The sequence below is a fragment of the Vitis vinifera genome, chromosome 7, assembly GCF_030704535.1.
Source record: "Vitis vinifera cultivar Pinot Noir 40024 chromosome 7, ASM3070453v1".
Lineage (NCBI taxonomy): Eukaryota > Viridiplantae > Streptophyta > Magnoliopsida > Vitales > Vitaceae > Vitis > Vitis vinifera.
Window position 1 is genome coordinate 6833733 of NC_081811.1, and position 17198 is coordinate 6850930.

General features: G+C 29.9%; 3 protein-coding genes across 3 annotated transcripts; 1 reads left to right on the forward strand and 2 right to left on the reverse strand.

Moving 5' to 3' along the window:
- LOC104879851 (uncharacterized) lies at positions 1-1322 on the reverse strand. Its single transcript, XM_010654249.2, has 2 exons — positions 801-1322; positions 1-708 (listed from the first exon to the last, which is right to left on the reverse strand). Exons 1-2 carry the CDS (start codon positions 1320-1322, stop codon positions 1-3), a joined length of 1230 nt encoding a protein of 409 aa, XP_010652551.2.
- Positions 1323-1522: 200 nt separating this feature from the next.
- Positions 1523-4602, reverse strand: LOC104879852 (L10-interacting MYB domain-containing protein-like). The gene is made up of 3 exons (XM_059738811.1): positions 4560-4602; positions 2223-2549; positions 1523-2137 (listed from the first exon to the last, which is right to left on the reverse strand). The coding sequence occupies exons 2-3, from the start codon at positions 2547-2549 to the stop codon at positions 1523-1525; spliced, it is 942 nt and encodes a 313-aa protein (XP_059594794.1). The 5' UTR covers positions 4560-4602.
- A 4930-nt stretch (positions 4603-9532) lies between these two features.
- Positions 9533-12604, forward strand: LOC100249789 (probable arabinose 5-phosphate isomerase). Its single transcript, XM_002277580.4, has 3 exons — positions 9533-10312; positions 11751-11974; positions 12286-12604. The coding sequence occupies exons 1-3, from the start codon at positions 9671-9673 to the stop codon at positions 12440-12442; spliced, it is 1023 nt and encodes a 340-aa protein (XP_002277616.3). The 5' UTR covers positions 9533-9670; the 3' UTR covers positions 12443-12604.
- The last annotated feature ends 4594 nt before the right edge of the window (positions 12605-17198 follow it).

The window sequence follows — 17198 nt, forward strand, 5'->3', positions numbered from 1 at the left end:
TCATGGATTGACATTAATATAATTTGCCCACATCACTTCAGCAATTTGATTTCTACAAGCTGCCATAGCTGCTGCACTCTCATCTGATAAATCAATTGAATGGTTTCTGCTACTTGTGCTCTCTTCTTCACCTTCGATTGAAAGGTCTTCTACCTCATATTCTCTAAACAATTGATCATTTCGAGTTGATAGACGAATCCAATTATGAAGGGTACAACATGCAACAACAATTGATGGTTGCCTACTTGGCTTATAACAAGGCATCATCCTTAATATTGGAAATCGGGTCTTTAAAACACCAAAACATCTTTCAATAATATTTCGAAGAGATGAATGTCTATAATTAAAAAGTTCTTTATACCTGATAGGTTGATTATGTCTACCCCGATATTCTTGTAAATGATATCGCTCACCTCGATATGGTGGCAAAAATCCAGATATACAAGGATAACCAGAATCAACTACATAATATTTTCCTTCACTTGGCCAAGGAAAATTGACTTCTGGTCTAGTCAATGCATCTAAAAAGACACGTGCATCGTTTGCTGTTCCTTCCCAACCAGCATAAACAAATGTAAACATCATGTCAAAATTACATGCACACATAACATTTTGTGTTATAACTGTTTTTCTACCTCTAAAACTGGTTTGTCTATCAGCTGGGACCCATGCACTAATATGAGTGCCATCAATTGCACCAATACAGTCCTACAACAACAAACATTTATTATTATTAAGGAAATAAATTAAATAATCGTCATGAAATTCACATTTATAAATATTTTTTTATAAACTCTTACCTTAAACCATGGAAAATATTTAGGATTACTAGCAACATATGAAGACACCTCATTGGTCATATTGTTAGGACATATGAGAATTTTGCCAAGTCGACATAATGCACGTCTAACTTCTTTAAAGTGTCGAGCGACAGTCTCTGTGGAGTGTTGAAAACGGTCTGCTACAACCCTCATTCTCACATTATGTCCTACGATTAGTAAGAACATAGCCACTGCCTCTTCAACTGTGACAAATCGTGTATCCTGTAAGTTTTCATGTCTCTTAAGATGATCACAAAGGTTCATAAATGTTTCTTTATCCATCCGAAATAGTTCATAGCATGTCTGAGGATGACCTTCTATCATATCTCTTACAAATTGTGCACCACTTAACATTGATGTCCTTTGAGGTGTCTTGCATAAAAATATTTCCTCATACTCATTCATAATGTGAGCAATAAAAATTTCATCTAAATCATCACCCTCTTCAGAAGATGAAGTCGAGTCATATAGTTCACCACTGCTTGTGTTATTATCATCCATTGGTTACTACATAAAACAAATGAACTCACAATATAAAATAGCACAAAATGAATATTAAAGTAGTTATAATATAAGTTTCATAACCATAAATAACATCCATACAATGACAAACTAAAGAGCATGGTAAAAGATTCTAACCAAAAGATAAATAGTACATATTACAATGTCATCATAATAGTTATGCATCCAAACATTCACATTTAAAGTCTATCAAGCCATGCCATCTTCCTCTCATCAGGCATATTCATAAATATCTCTCTCCACTCCGGCACTGTGAATTTCTCAACAGCTTTTAAATATTTGTCATTATCTAACAGTTCAATGGTTTGTAAGGCTGCCATGCACCTTGTTATGCTAAAATCAGTGGTACCTCCACTAGTAGCTTCACTACTAGTTCCACTCTTATATCTGTCCACTCTAGCCAATAATGCCTCAGTTCTAGCTCGAGATGTTTCTGTTCTAGCCTTTGATGCCTCAACCCAAGCTTTCAAAGCATCTCCCATTTGACTTAATCTGGATTCTTTCTTACCTTTACGCTCTAATAGAGAATCAGTTACACGCTTTCCAGAACGGGTGGTCACTCCTCCTGCCATTTCTGGTTGTGGAGGATCATCAGGGATCTCAGTATCTACATCCACATGCACTCCACCATGTTCCAAATTGTCATCCATCTCATCTTCATCATCAGTGTTTGGTGGATCTTGGGTGGAAGAGTAGTAGAGGGCACCGGTTGCTGTTGATGGATTAAAGATCAATCCCAACAAGTTGTAGTTTGGGCATCCCTTTGAGCGGAATCTTTTTGCATTTGGGTGTGCCTAATAGAAGGAAAAAAAAAAATTCACTCTTAGTGTTTACCAAATATTTAAATTAAAAAGTAATTGGTTTAAAAGTTATTTTTACCCGAATGTAATTTTGCCAGGTTTCCTCTAGAGCATGCACTGTGTTAGTTTCAGCATCCCAACCAAATCCAGTATGCTTTAAAAGATCAGAGAACTCACGGTGCATTGCACGTAGTCTATTAAACTTTTGTTTAAGCTGCTTCAAGTTGAAATTTCTTTTCCCTTGACTATTAACCTCAAGTAAGATCCTTCTCCATGTGTTGGTACTAAATGTACCACTATCCATGTTACCTTTATTAACTTCATTTACCATGATGTCAATAAAGATTTTCTCTATATTACCTCTCCATGTTCCTGCATCCTCAACATCTGTTATCTCAGTTGTCATCTGTACAATCCCATCACAAATAAGAACTCTATGAGGAGACAGCTTTTAAAACCACCAATAGAACTTAAGGCTATGTTTAAATGAGAATTAAGATTGTTGACGTATAGTGTAGTGTATAAAAATATGAAAGAAAAATAAATAAAAATAAAAATAGATTTGATATTAATTAGATTTTAAAGACTTTTTTTTTTTTAGTTTTTATAAAATTTGAAACAAAAATTGGGGGAAAAAAAATGAAAGAAAAGTAAGTTTGATTAATTTTATATTTGATTAATTTTAAAATTAAAATATTTTTTTATATTTTTTTAAAATAAATCAAACATGATAAAATCATTTTTATTATTTTTTATTGATTTAATATTTAATTTTATTAAAAATTATAGTATATTCTATTAAGATGAGATAAAAAATTTTAAAAAGAATTAATTTAATATTTATAACTAATCTAAATAAAATAAATAAGACATCAAAATAATTTAATATTTTAAAAAGTTTGATTTCAATAATTTTGATTTCAATAATGTTAAAAAATTAATTTTTTAATGTTTGATTTACTACAAAAATATACAATTAAAATTAATTAAAATTTATATATTTTAAATTATATAATCATATGAAAAAATAAAAATAAGTTTGAAGTAGTATATAGAAAATAATTTAATAATTTTGATTTTATTTTTAAATTAGTAATTTATAGAAAATAATTAGTAATTTATTATTAACTTAAAATTATTTTAAATTAATTAAGATGTCATTTTGTATCTTTTTACTCTAGGTAAAAATTTAAGTCAATTTTTTATTTTTAAATAATAATATTAATATTTCAAACAATTTCATTAAATATTAAATAATATTCTATATAGAATAAAATATGACTCCTATGATAAATAATGTTTTTTATTTTTATATTAAATGTTTTTTTAAGTCATAAGTATTTTTAATAAAATTACTGAAATAGGCATGAAAAAAAAACTTTTATTAAGATTAAAAAGGAGCTTTGAAGTTATTAATTTACTTGATTAGGGTTAATTTGTTTAATGAAAATTAATTAATAAATAATTTTGTAATTATGTGAAAGTAATTTAAAGAATATTTAAAGTTAGCATGATTGAATAAATGGTTAACAAAAATTGTAGAAAGTAGCAGAGAATCCAAAACTTTAGGGAATAAAAAAAAAAAATCAAAAGCAACCTATTATATTTAACCCCCAACTCTTAAGGTCTGTTTGTTTAGTGCAGCATCCAAACAGGCCCTTAGCTAGAGAGGGAGCAAACTCGGTTTCTGGAGGGGATTCCTTTAGCTTGGGCAGCAAGTTGGAGGGGGGAGAGAGAGCGTATTGAGAGGAAGGTGATTTTTTTACAGCAACCTATTATATTTTCCTGCACTTCTCTTTACATTGCTTTTTCTATTTCTGCGGATGAACTCAAGGGTGTGTTTGGATTTGAAGAGGAAAGGTGAGTCTGGATGAGAGAGAGGAAGAGCAGATCTACAGAGAGAAAAGGTTCTTGGTGATTCAACACCTCATCCTCTTCTGATTCTCTTTATTTTTTCCATTTTCCTTGAGGTATTTCACCCGTCAAGACTCAAGCTTGGATTTTCCCGTTTGATTTCCATGTCTTTAAGTAAGGTTTTTGTTTTTTTTTAACAGAACAACTCAACAAAAATCAAAACGGGAAAAAATCAGGAATTTTTGGGCTTATTTTCATTCTCGTTTCCTAGTTTTCTCAGCATCCAAACAGGAAAATATAAACGAAAAAAAAAAACTAACAGGTGATCAAAAAAATCTCAGATCTCATTCTATTTTCATTCTCGTTTCCTAGTTTTCTCAGCATCCAAACAGGAATATATAAACGGGAAAAAAAGAAACTAACAGCAGGTGATAAAAAAAAAATTCGAATAACATAACTGATATCTCTTTATCAGATCTAACATTTCCCTCAACAAATATTGCCAAAAAAAACCTATTTTATTAGATCTATAAAAAATAACTTCAACATCTGTGGAAATTACCTTTGTTTCTTGCTGGAGATGTCGCGACTGTGCTGGAGAAGAGGCGTCGCGACTGTGCTGGAGAGAGATGAGAACGGGAAGAAAAAGAAAAACACGGAGAACAGATGTGTTTTTTGTTCTTTAGTTTTGTTCTATAAACAGTACAAAAACGGGGAAAACAACATTTTGTTGTTCTCTAAATAGTGCCATTTTGAGAACACGGGGAACAACAAAAACAAAAATGACTCTTTCAACCAAACAAGTTTTTGGTGTTTTTTGTTTTCAAGAACAGAAAACAGTTCTTGAAAACACTAAACAAACAGGCCCTAAGACTTGAAAAGTTGTACAAAAACATTGAACTTGTTGTAAGCTTATTGGGGTACACGTTTTATTTCCCGCTACTATTTGGTTTTATTTTTATTGTTTTTTATAAAATATTTGTTTGTATATAATTACTTGTTGTTTATAGAATTGAACGTCGAATAAATCAGAAATTTTGTTTAAATAAGAGGAATAATTCGGTAAATATGTTTTAATAAAATATAATTTTAAAATATTCTTCTTAATTAAAGAAATTTTTTATTAATAAAAATTTAGAAAAATCCAAAAAAAAAATTGTTTTTAATAGAATTTGAAAAATTGTTTTTAATAATAATTGTCTAAAAATTTCTTTGTTTAATAAAAATTGTCCATAAATTGTTTTGTAAATGAAGTTGTCCTAAAAATTAATTTTTAATTAAAAATTCTTTTGCAAATAAAGTTATATACATATTTTTTAAATAATTTGTATGAGTCATTTTTCTTAAATGAAAACAAATTGAAATACTTTTGTAAATAAAATTGTAAAAATTCATTCTTTTCTAGTAAAAGCAAGTAAAAATAATTTTTGTATCCAAATTGAAATTTTGTAATATTTTTTTTTATACAATAAGTGTAAATAACTTTTTTAAAAATTGAATCAAAATGAAATTAAGAAAATAAATTGACTTTTTTTTTTTATAAATTATTAAATTGAAACCACTAATTCAAAATTGTTTTTAATAAAATCATTTGAAATTTCTTGAAAACTAATTCTTTCAAAAAAAAAAAAATTTCTAATTAGTTCAATAAATCAATTTGTATAATTTTATTGTCATTTGTTTTGTATATTCTTGTAATTTTATTTTGTTATCATCTTTGTGTATATTGTTTTATTCCTTAAATCCCGGTGTACATGATTAATTAATTAATTGTCACAATTTCTTTAATTTGTTTAATATATGGGCTTAGAGAAGTGTTACAATTTACCATCATACCTTTCCAATAGGTAATTTGACCCCAGGATCCACATTCGGTTTTTGCAGATATATCTTTTCCAAATAAAGAATCACACAAAGTTTTCTTTCTTATTTTGTTTTCCCTTTAAAAAAAATAAAACAAAAACAAAGGGTAAGTCCAAGTCTTTTTCAAAAAATCAAATTTTCATTAAATAAAAGGCGAGTCATGACATCCAGTGGGAACGCATCATGAAAAATATAGGGTTCACAATATTTTTTATATAAAACATATATTTGATTGATACATATAAATACAAATAAAAATTTTCATAATTCAAAAGAAATATTTTCTTTTATAAAATTTATATTAATTTCTTGAAAAAACACTCAAAATCATGAAAAATTTACTACTTACCTCTCATAAAATCATAGACAATTATTACTATTAACTATTTATTAAAAGTTTATAGGTGTGAAGTGATAATTTTCTTTGTTATGTCACCAATATTATTTTTAACTTACAAATCAATACCAATTTAATACACGAGTTTTTAAATTCTTATAAAAGTTGGATTCTTTCCGAAATCTACTCCCAACATTCTATTAATACATTATTATTATTATTATTATCATCCAACTGGCACTTAATCAAAATTCCATCAACTTCATCCATTATAATAATAATAATTATTATTATTATTATTTTTATTTTGTTTTTCAAGCCACGGACTGACTGCACCCATTATTTTTATTATTATTAGTATTATTATTTTGCTTTCAACATCATGTACGTGACTCAAACCCTTACATACGAATGTCTATTTTTCTCTCAAGCATCCATAAACCGCGCAACTTTTTACTATTATTATTATTATTTTCTCCCTCTAACTTGCAGACCACCGGCAGCTTCACACGGACACCAAATTGATTTTTTTTTTTTTCTAATTTAACGGCTATATTGATTTTATTGAGCTTTGACCCAAAATAATGCTTTTTAAAAAAAAATTCCAAAAAATAAAGTGGTTTTGAAAATAATGCCCGATCTAATGCGTTTGTGCCACATAAGCCGCCACGTCATAAAACCGTAGTTGGTGACTACGGTTTTATTTTTCTAAAGTGTTTAGAAACCGTAGTTACCAACCACGGTTTTAACTTTTAAGTTTAAAGCCGTAGTTGGTGACTACGGCTTTGACTTTTTTTTAAAATGGTCAAAGTCGTAGTCACCAACTGCGGTTTTAACTTTATATATATTTATATATAACTTTAATTTTTTTAATAAAAATATTATATTATTTTGATTTTAAATATACTTATTTTATTATTTTAAAAATTATAATATACGAAATTAAATAATTGATATTTTTAATTTGATATAAAAATATATTTTTGAATTTTATTAAAATAATAGGCACTATATTTAATATAAATATAATTAATTAATTAAAATAAAATATAATAAATTATATTTATTTAAAATAAATAAATTATAAATGCCTATTTAGAAAAATAAAAAAGTAATATAAATTATTATATTAATTAATAATTTTTTATATATTATATATAAGTGGTATATAATACCTCTCACATACACACATATAAAAGTCTAATTTAAGTTTAAAATTTATCACATTTTTATTTAAATATATAAATAAATTTTATTAAAACATTTGACACTATATTTAATATAAATATAATTATTTAATTAAAATTAAATATAATAAATTATGTTTATTTAAAATAAATAAATTATAAATGCCTATTTGGAGAAAAAAATAATATAAATTATTATATTAATTAATAATTTTTTTATATATTTTATTAATTAATATAATAATTTATAAAAAAATTATATTAATTTTAAATAAACATATAATTATTAATTAATATAATAAAAAAATTATATTATTTTTTAATAAAATAATATATAAAAAATGTGTAACTGGTCTCGATAAAATATATAAAAAAATTATTAATTAATATAATAATTTATATTATTTTTTTCTCCAAATAGGCATTTATAATTTATTTATTTTAAATAAACATAATTTATTATATTTTATTTATATTTAATTTTAATTAAATAATTATATTTATATTAAATATAGTGTCAAATGTTTTAATAAAATTTATTTATATATTTAAATAAAAATGTGATAAATTTTAAACTTAAATTAGACTTTTATATGTGTGTGTGAGAGAGGTATTATATACCACTTATATATAATATATAAAAAATTATTAATTAATATAATAATTTATATTACTTTTTTATTTTTCTAAATAGGCATTTATAATTTATTTATTTTAAATAAATATAATTTATTATATTTTATTTTAATTAATTAATTATATTTATATTAAATATAGTGCCTATTATTTTAATAAAATTCAAAAATATATTTTTATATCAAATTAAAAATATCAATTATTTAATTTCGTATATTATAATTTTTAAAATAATGAAATAAGTATATTTAAAATCAAAATAATATAATATTTTTATTAAAAAAATTAAAGTTATATATAAATATATATAAAGTTAAAACCGCAGTTGGTGACTACGGCTTTGACCATTTTAAAAAAAAGTGACCATTTTAAAAAAAGTCAAAGCCGTAGTCACCAACTACGGCTTTAAACTTAAAAGTTAAAACCGTGGTTGGTAACTACGGTTTCTAAACACTTTAGAAAAATAAAACCGTAGTCACCAACTACGGTTTTATGACGTGGCGGCTTATGTGTCACAGACGCATTAGATCGGGCATTATTTTCAAAACCACTTTATTTTTTGGAATTTTTTTTAAAAAACATTATTTTGGGTCAAAGCTCGATTTTATTATTATTATTATTATTTAACTAAAAATTTCAAAATTCCTTTATCGACAAAATCAACCTATATTAATAGATTTTCAATTTTTTATTATCTAAAAATTAAATGAACAAACCCTAAGTTAAAATCTTTAAATTATTCAAAACTAATAAATAAATATAAAATACTAATTTAATGATTAAAATAGTATAAAATTAAGTTTCAAACCCCAATCTTCCAAATCTTGGATAGCATGCTACCCTATCTTTTTTGATCTTTTAATCTCTATGTAAAATGGTTTTTTGGATAAAGAAAATGAGAAAAAATTAATTTATACATAACATTTTTTAAAATGAAAAGATCTTTATACCCTTATTAAATTTATTTAACTTATTTTTAAAAAAATTATAGTTTTATCTTTAAAATAGGTTTTTGGCGTCCCTTTTTTTTTTTAAAAAGCATTTTTTAAGTCAAAAACGCTTTTGTGAAACGAATTCTCAATTTAAAGTTTTGAAAATTTTTAATGTTTTGTAAAATTTGGTACATCCTCCTTCATCGACCACCTTCTTTGGATTTAAGTTTGTGATATCAACCACACAAAGAAAAATATAAATAAGGTATAAATATATATATATATAACTATATGAATGTAAGGAAGGTAAAAAGGTTATAATTAAAGGTATAAAAATATAATGATGATCATATTTTTTTAAATATATGTATCAAATAATGAAAAAAAACATAAAAAAAAAAAAGACTAGTATAAACAAAGATCACTTCTCATACCATATTCATATTAAAAAATAATGATTTGATTAAAGTTATTTTATTATTATTATTATGATAAATGTAATTGAAGATTTATGAAAAGCATAGTCTTTATCATTGAAATAATAGAAAAGAGAAATGTGAAAGCACAAAAGTCTTGTCGGTGAGACATCCAAATGGTTGGCATGAGTTTTACCGGGAAAATTAACGGCAATTATAACTAAACCCTCCTCCATTCCAACCCAAACTGGAAGCTTCAAAACCCTCTCTCTCCTCTTTTCTCTCTCTGCAAGGCATTGACAATGGGGTCTCTACCTTCATTCTCAGACGCCCATAGTCATTTCAAAGAGATAAACACTACCGAGCTCATGAACCTCTTCAAAACCCAGCAGAAGTATCTCAACTTCTTCTTCCATAACCTTGATCTCAACCAGACCCTCATATTCACCCAAACCCTTCTCAAAATCGAGGGCACCATCTTCTTCACCGGCGTCGGCAAGTCTGGCTTCGTCGCCCAGAAGATCTCCCAGACCCTCGTCTCCCTCGGCATTCGCGCCTCCTTCCTCTCCCCTGTCGACGCCCTGCACGGCGACATCGGCATTCTCAGCGGCGGTACGTCCAACGCCGTTGTCTTCTTCAGCAAGTCCGGAAACTCTGAGGAGCTGCTCAAGCTGGCTCCCTGCGCCAAGGCGAAAGGGGCGTACTTGATCTCGGTGACCTCTACCGAGGACAATTTGCTGAGGGCTGTGTGTGACTTGAACGTGCATTTGCCTTTGGAGAGGGAGCTGTGCCCGTTCGATTTGGCGCCGGTGACTTCGACCACGATTCAGATGGTTTTCGGCGACACGGTGGCGGTCGCGCTCATGGGGGCGAGGAATTTGACGAGGGACGAGTACGCGGCCAATCACCCGGCGGGCCGGATCGGAAAGAGTCTGATTTTCAAGGTATGATTCATATGGGTCTTGAATTGGATCCAAAATCTGCAGTTCTTTCACAATTGGGTGATCTTTTGTTGCAATGTGGATTGCGTTTTGGGCGAATTTAGTTGCTTTATTAGGGTTTCGAATGATTTGATTTCATTGTTATGTTGTCGGTTTGTTAGTTCATTTTCTTTTCATGGGAATTAAATGTCGGTGATGTGCTTGTGGTCTCCTGATTCCTTTATTTATTTTCATTGTAGTTGAGATCTGGGTTTCTTTGTTGTGCACCAAATTTAGAATGAAATTGGGGATTCTTTGTCCGTGGTTTGATCTCTCTCTGATCCTATTTTCAGTAATTCAAGCTTTTGCCTTTTTCTTTCTTTTTCTCCCCCGGTTAATATGGGATTTACAGATAGAACGAAAGATTTTCTTGGTGATTTGATCTATAGATGGGTGATTGCCCTTATCAAGAAAAAAAAAAAAAAAGAAGATGGATGGGTGATTGTATGTTGTGGAACAATTTTTAAGGAGGGAAAAATCTTCTCAAGAACATTTTGGGGTTTTTCTTGGGCTTCTTGTTTTGCAAATTTAAGCATTTTGAAGCTGTCTGTTTCCCATGTGTGAAGATCTCTTTAGGATTTGTCCTCCTCAAATTCAGTTGTTTGGAAGTTTTCTTGTGTTGTGAATAAATTTGAATTTGGAAAAGCTTCAGGAGGTAATCTTTGTAATTTTCTTACAAAATTTGTAATACCTCAAGTTTCAGGCAACTTCAATTTGGAGATAGAAATTTATTTCTTAGATTTCCATGTAAGTTTTGCCCCTTCATTGGAGTGTTTTTCATGTAAAGCTTGTTAATAATTGTGTTGTTTGCTGTGTTGGTATTTAATATGCTGCCTCTTAGAAGTTCTTGCTTTGTTTTGTATGCTTTGACTGGCATTGTTTCATCCGGTGTTTGTGTGTTTCATTGATTTACACACAATTTGCTTATGATCCATTATATGTGATATCATTCCCATCTACAAGTTATTGATTAAGTTATTGATTAAATTATCGATTAAGGCTAATAGCGGTATCATTGCTTTAGTATTATGATACTGAAAGACTGGTTCTTCTTTCACTTATCACAGCATAAGTATGATGTGAGGTGATTGGTGGCAGTTGGTTAGTCCATTTTTGAAATTGAGCTGATTGGTGGCTGATGGTTAGTCTAATTGGAACTTTCACAACCTTCAGTCTGATTATGGCGTGATGAGCTTTAATTTGTCACTAGACAAACTGCAGCTTCTGTTCTGGATTCTTAGCCATTTATAGCAGTAATAAAAAGCACTTAAATGGGTATTTTAGGATAATATTTCATATTTGTAGATCCCCTCTATTTTAAAAGAAAAGAACTGCTTATGGCAATCCAAGTTTAAGGTAGATGAAGGGAAGACAAATGTTAACTGAAATTTGTAAGTTGCAGGTAAAAGATGTTATGAAGAAGCAAGATGAGCTTCCAGTTTGCAAGGAGGGAGATCTCATCATGGATCAATTAGTGGAGTTGACTAGCAAAGGATGTGGGTGCCTGCTTGTTATTGACGACGAGTATCGTCTGATTGGGACATTCACTGACGGTGATTTGAGGCGCACCCTCAAAGCCAGTGGGGAAGGCATCTTCAAACTCACAGTGGGGCAAATGTGCAACAGGTAAAATATGAAAGAAAGATTTAGCTTTTATTCTAACAGGATGAATTCAAAATCAATCATCTGTATGATTCCCTAATTAAAAGCAACTTGGAAAATTACAGTGCTAGGTGTAATGAAAAATTAGAGGTTTTGCTGATCTTGTAGAGAATATAATAAGTTGCTTTTAATTTTGGAATTTTCTCTCCACACATTTTTTTCATCCCCTGCATGTGGTAACTTTTGGTCAGTGGCTGCTATGGCAAGTTGTTGTAGGTTAACCCCGTAATAGATTTCTCACCCTTGTTAAAAACATGTGAATGTTTGTATATCAGGAACCCAAGAACAATCAGTTCAAACGTGATGGCGGTGGATGCCATGAGAAGGATGGAAGCACCACCATCACCTGTACAATTCTTGCCTGTGCTTGATGACCAAAATGTCTTGATTGGCATTGTCACATTGCATGGATTAGTCTCAGCTGGCTTATGAGCTGTGGATATGCTTTTGGCTTCCAGTTTCTGTATCTTATTCTTTGGATGATTTTATCATTTTTTTTCCCCACCTGTTAAAATTTCAATCCCCACAATGAGGGAGGAGATATTCTGTTCTTTGTTTAATATTAGTCATAGACGGAATGCGTTATTGATCTTATACCATAAACTCATTGATATTCTGTACTTTGTTTAATTTATTAGAGTCCAAAAGACTGAAACAGAGTGTCCTTTTCTTTTGACTTGTTTCATGGTTTTGATATGTTAATCAGAGCTAATAAGATAACAAATCAGCAAACTTCCTCGGTGGCCCTCTAAAATGAAGAGTAGAATCAACAGATTGAAATTTTGTTTTTTTTTTTTTTACACTTATCTTTTGATTCTAGTAAGTATTATTACTTACTGGGTCTTTGAGTCAAGTATATTCTGTCCATGCATTTTCTGAGGAAAATGAAGAGAAGACCATGGCTTTCAATTGAAGGAGAAGGAGAAACCCAGTCAATAAAAAGGAACTAATCAAATATAAATGATTATTTGGACCCGCGTTTTTCATGATGCATTCCCACTTGATTGGCGAGACTCGTTTTTTATTAAAGTGAAAAAATTAATTTTTGTAAAAGGTTGGAGTTGCCACTTTTATTTATTTTTAAAGGGGAAAACAAGTAGAAATAAAACCCCTAATTTTTTTTTTTTTGAAAAACTGTCTGCGAAAATCTTGAGTCTAAGTCCGAGAATCAAGTTATCTATCAAGAAGGTACCTCCAAAGAAGTAGTACCCCTCTAAGTCCTAACAAGGTCTCTACTAGCTTAGTTGAGGGAAATATGACAATTAATCAGTCGATTATAAATACATAGATAGGTTAAGGTGATTTCAAAAACTCTACTAATTCTAACATGTCAAATGAGGATTCAAATTACAATCATAAAGAAAGGATAATATGGCGTGCCTAGATCAGTAATTTAAATGTCATCACAAAACACCAAAGTTAAGGTATTATGTCACTCAACATGCATTTTATCAAAGGAAATCAAATGAACATCAAGGCACTTGAAGTCGATATCAAACATGGATATAGTTTCCAATGGCATGCGTATTCATGGAATTTTGAAAGTGGAGGATAGAGGGTGTACTTGAATAGCATAGATTACTTATAACATGCTTGCACAAGACATAGAGGGTTAGATCAAAATTATAGTAATAAATAATAAAAGAAAGAAACCCTAGCATATTTGGTGTCTAAATAGCATAGCAAAAATGATCAGAGTATACAAAATCATCAATTATCACATATATCTTGCATATAATTCCTAAAAAAATGATGGTTATGATTACAACAAGTAGCAAAAGTGGCAACAAAATAAGTTTTGAAAACAATCTTTCATGTAGGGATTCCATCAAATCCTCATTCAATATCCATAAATTTAACTTGTACATTCCCATTAGCTTAGGAGCACAAGTTCAGACCTATATGAATAAAAACAAAATTTTGAAAACACACAAAAGAGAATGCAACTTAGATTGAAATAAATTGTATAATTTCCAAAGAAAATGTGTTATTTGCCTAAATCTAGAATGAATGTTTTTCTAAATCCTTTTATTGGTTTAAATACTTTTGAAAATGATTTTAGAGGGAGCAAAAGAAACCAAGTGATTTGATAAATCCCAATCTACACAAAATAGGTATTTTTTATTTCTTTTTTTAAAAGAAATTGAAAACAAGAAAAGGTCAACTTGGATCACCTTTTTGGCTACCATTCATTTGGGTTCAAGAAGCCAAATTCACGATGGAGAAAAATTCATTTTAAAACTTTTTTCAAATATGCATACCAACTAAAATTGGTTGCATAAATTTTTGGAAAATTTGACCTTTCTTTACCTAATTGATCTACTATTAATTTTAAAATGAAGTTAGAAGATCAATTTGACTATATAAGAAAAAGGTTGAAAACAATTTTTAAATAATATTAAAACACAGAATCTCAAACACGAACTATTAAGAAAGAGTGTAAGTGTGTATATGTGAACTCTTTAGTGTGCCAATGTGAAACTCAAGTATCTAAAATATTAATCTAATGTGCATTTGCATTGAAAACTAATTGTGTCTTAATTTGGGTTTTTAACTATGATACAAAAGTGTCTTAAGTGCGTGCTTGATCAAGCCTAGACAAACAATCATCTATTGGTGTCAAACCTATGTGAATTGTGATAAGTAAGCCGAAAAGATTGCATTAGCCGAAAACGAAAAGATCAAAGAGGCATGAAACCCAATTAATGCATTTATTCAAAGCCAATTGTCAAGCAATTTTCCAATGGCTTACTCAAATAAAAGAGCTTGAAGAAAAATTAACTCAATCTCAATCATAATTTATCAAACAATCAACATTCAATCAAACGAATTCCTAAATGTTAAATCTAACAACACTCATGTGTGGCCCGATTTGTCCACACCTAACCTATTCTAATGTATTCAAAAGAAAATAATGAGATCAAAAGAAATAAATAAAGAAGAAGATATGGAACGATAAATCAGAATTGGGACAATTAGATAATTCATCTCAAGGTGTCCAAAATTCGATTAATGCCTTGATATTCTCCAAGTTGTGTTTGACTCATCTTCTCTATGCAATCCAAAAAGTCTTCATTTTTATTGAATTTCTAGCCATCAAAATCACCTATAAGCAGCCACTTAAACTTCGGGCACTAATCATACATTATAGCATTAATTCATCTCATGCATTGAGGTCAGTTTAAGCCATTATATGATTGCCACTTTCAGCCATTAAATTCTCCATGATTCAGCTGCACAAAGCTCCATTGACGACTGCATATTCATCCATTAAAATCAGCCTCTTATACCTCCATTAACAACTGTATGTTCAGCTATTAAAATTTCAACCTCATTCTCCATTAAGGCCAAACCTAAATCATGAATAATTTCACTAGAATTTCAGCAATCAACTTTCATCTATGCAACCTTCAAATTTATTAAAATTTAGTTATATTTCTATTTGAATTAAAACAAACTTTCAGCCATAATTTTCAGTTCACTTATCAATGGTCCTTCACCAAATTTTCAGCACATTTCATTGTGAATTTTCAGTCATGAAAAAGTTTCTATCCACAGCCACAAATTCAGCCTTGAGATTCAACACACCTATGCAGCCTTATGTCCAAATTCATGTGCATGCAGCCACTCTTGCCTTCATTGCATTTTCACCATAAATTTTTTGTCATTTAATTCTTCATTAACAACACCAAATTTCAGCCACGCAACCTCCTCAATTCGGTCAACAATATTACTTAAACAACCATGGGATATTCACATGCACACCTTTGAATTTTTCGGTTACTTATATTCACCTATGCAGCCATATTAAATTTCCATCCACTTTAAATGTTAAAATAAAGAAAAAGAAGCACAAATTGTTATCATGTTCACAAACCAACCACATTAATTCAATACATTTATATATCAATATGTTCCATTTTCATTGAATTTCAACGTGCTTTCATTACAATTTCAGCAACTATCCACTTGAATTTCCATAATATTCAACAAACATGGCCATTAAAATTCAGTCATGAATATCCATTAATACAACCACTTTTCTCCATGATTTTTCTACAAAATTCAACCATGACAATTCACATATACATGGCCCCTATCTTATGGTGAAAGGTATTTCAACTGTAACTACACCAAATGGTGGAGATTGAATAAAACCATTGACAGACCCAAGTGAAGATGGCAGCGAAAAGGATGGCCTCTGTCACCTAAATCAGTTTCCAAGTATCAGAGTGAAGAAGCTTCACGGGCCTAAAAATGGGCTTAGAAGCAAAGAGGTTGCATAAGGGGATAGCAACGATAACAAAGTAAGAACAAACAGGCCAAAGGATCCATTAAACGCAGCCCCATTCCATGGGTTGTCAATGGGCATCCAAAGTAAGTGAGAGAGATCATAGGTTCAGATAAGAACTAAGGATATGGTTCTCAGATGTTTCACAGCAAAATGAAACAGAGTCAAGTTGCTTTTTGACATAATCAAGAAGAATAGTAGATAGGACAATAACAAGAAAACCATGTCGTCCCAAAGATCAACAAAAATCAAACATGCAAGATATTCACATTCAGACCATAGCAACAATACTCATAGATTGCAAGATAAAAGGAAGAATTACATAATGAAGAATAACAATGAATCCGTCACAATCATACCTGAGTATGCTTCCCTCCTATAGTTGATAAAATGACCAACCCTCTTTCTCCTTCAAATGTCATCTTCCTTCTTTTTCCTTTCAGTTTTCTTCCTCTGCAAACACTCCTCTTCAACAGGTTTCGTTGGGCCTCCAGCTTTTCTACTACATCTCGAGATTCAGCTAAAATCTTCTTTTGCTTCTTTTCTTTCTACCAAAAATTTGAACCTCTCTGTTCTAGAACTTTTTTTTTTTTAGTTTTTCCTCCACTCCTTCCTAAAAACAAAACCTCCTCCTCTGGTTTCTCAATGTCTCCTCTTATCCCCTCCCCTCTCTCTGTTCTAGTAGTCTACCAGCTTCTCCTTCTTGATGGTCCTTCTCCACTTCCCCACCAAAACTCTTTAATTCTCAAATCTCAAAAAAATTCAACATCTTTCTCCTTCCCAATGTGGGCTGTTGCTCCCACTTTCTCAAAACTCCTCTTCTCCACGTGGGCTACTGCTCCCGCTTCCCCAAAAACTCTTGAATCTTCCTTCTCCTCAAGATAATTAAACACAATT

Bases quoted from the DNA above. Each gene is read 5' to 3' on its own strand.
- LOC104879852 (XM_059738811.1), bottom strand. From the start codon at position 2,549: ATGACAACTGAGATAACAGATGTTGAGGATGCAGGAACATGGAGAGGT. The intron at 2,138-2,222 runs GTAAAAATAACT...TCCTTCTATTAG, and splicing joins CCTGGCAAAATTACATTCGG to GCACACCCAAATGCAAAAAG.
- LOC104879851 (XM_010654249.2), bottom strand. From the start codon at position 1,322: ATGGATGATAATAACACAAGCAGTGGTGAACTATATGACTCGACTTCA. The intron at 709-800 runs GTAAGAGTTTAT...TTGTTGTTGTAG, and splicing joins AATATTTTCCATGGTTTAAG to GACTGTATTGGTGCAATTGA.
- LOC100249789 (XM_002277580.4), top strand. From the start codon at position 9,671: ATGGGGTCTCTACCTTCATTCTCAGACGCCCATAGTCATTTCAAAGAG. The intron at 10,313-11,750 runs GTATGATTCATA...TGTAAGTTGCAG, and splicing joins GAAAGAGTCTGATTTTCAAG to GTAAAAGATGTTATGAAGAA. The intron at 11,975-12,285 runs GTAAAATATGAA...TTTGTATATCAG, and splicing joins GTGGGGCAAATGTGCAACAG to GAACCCAAGAACAATCAGTT.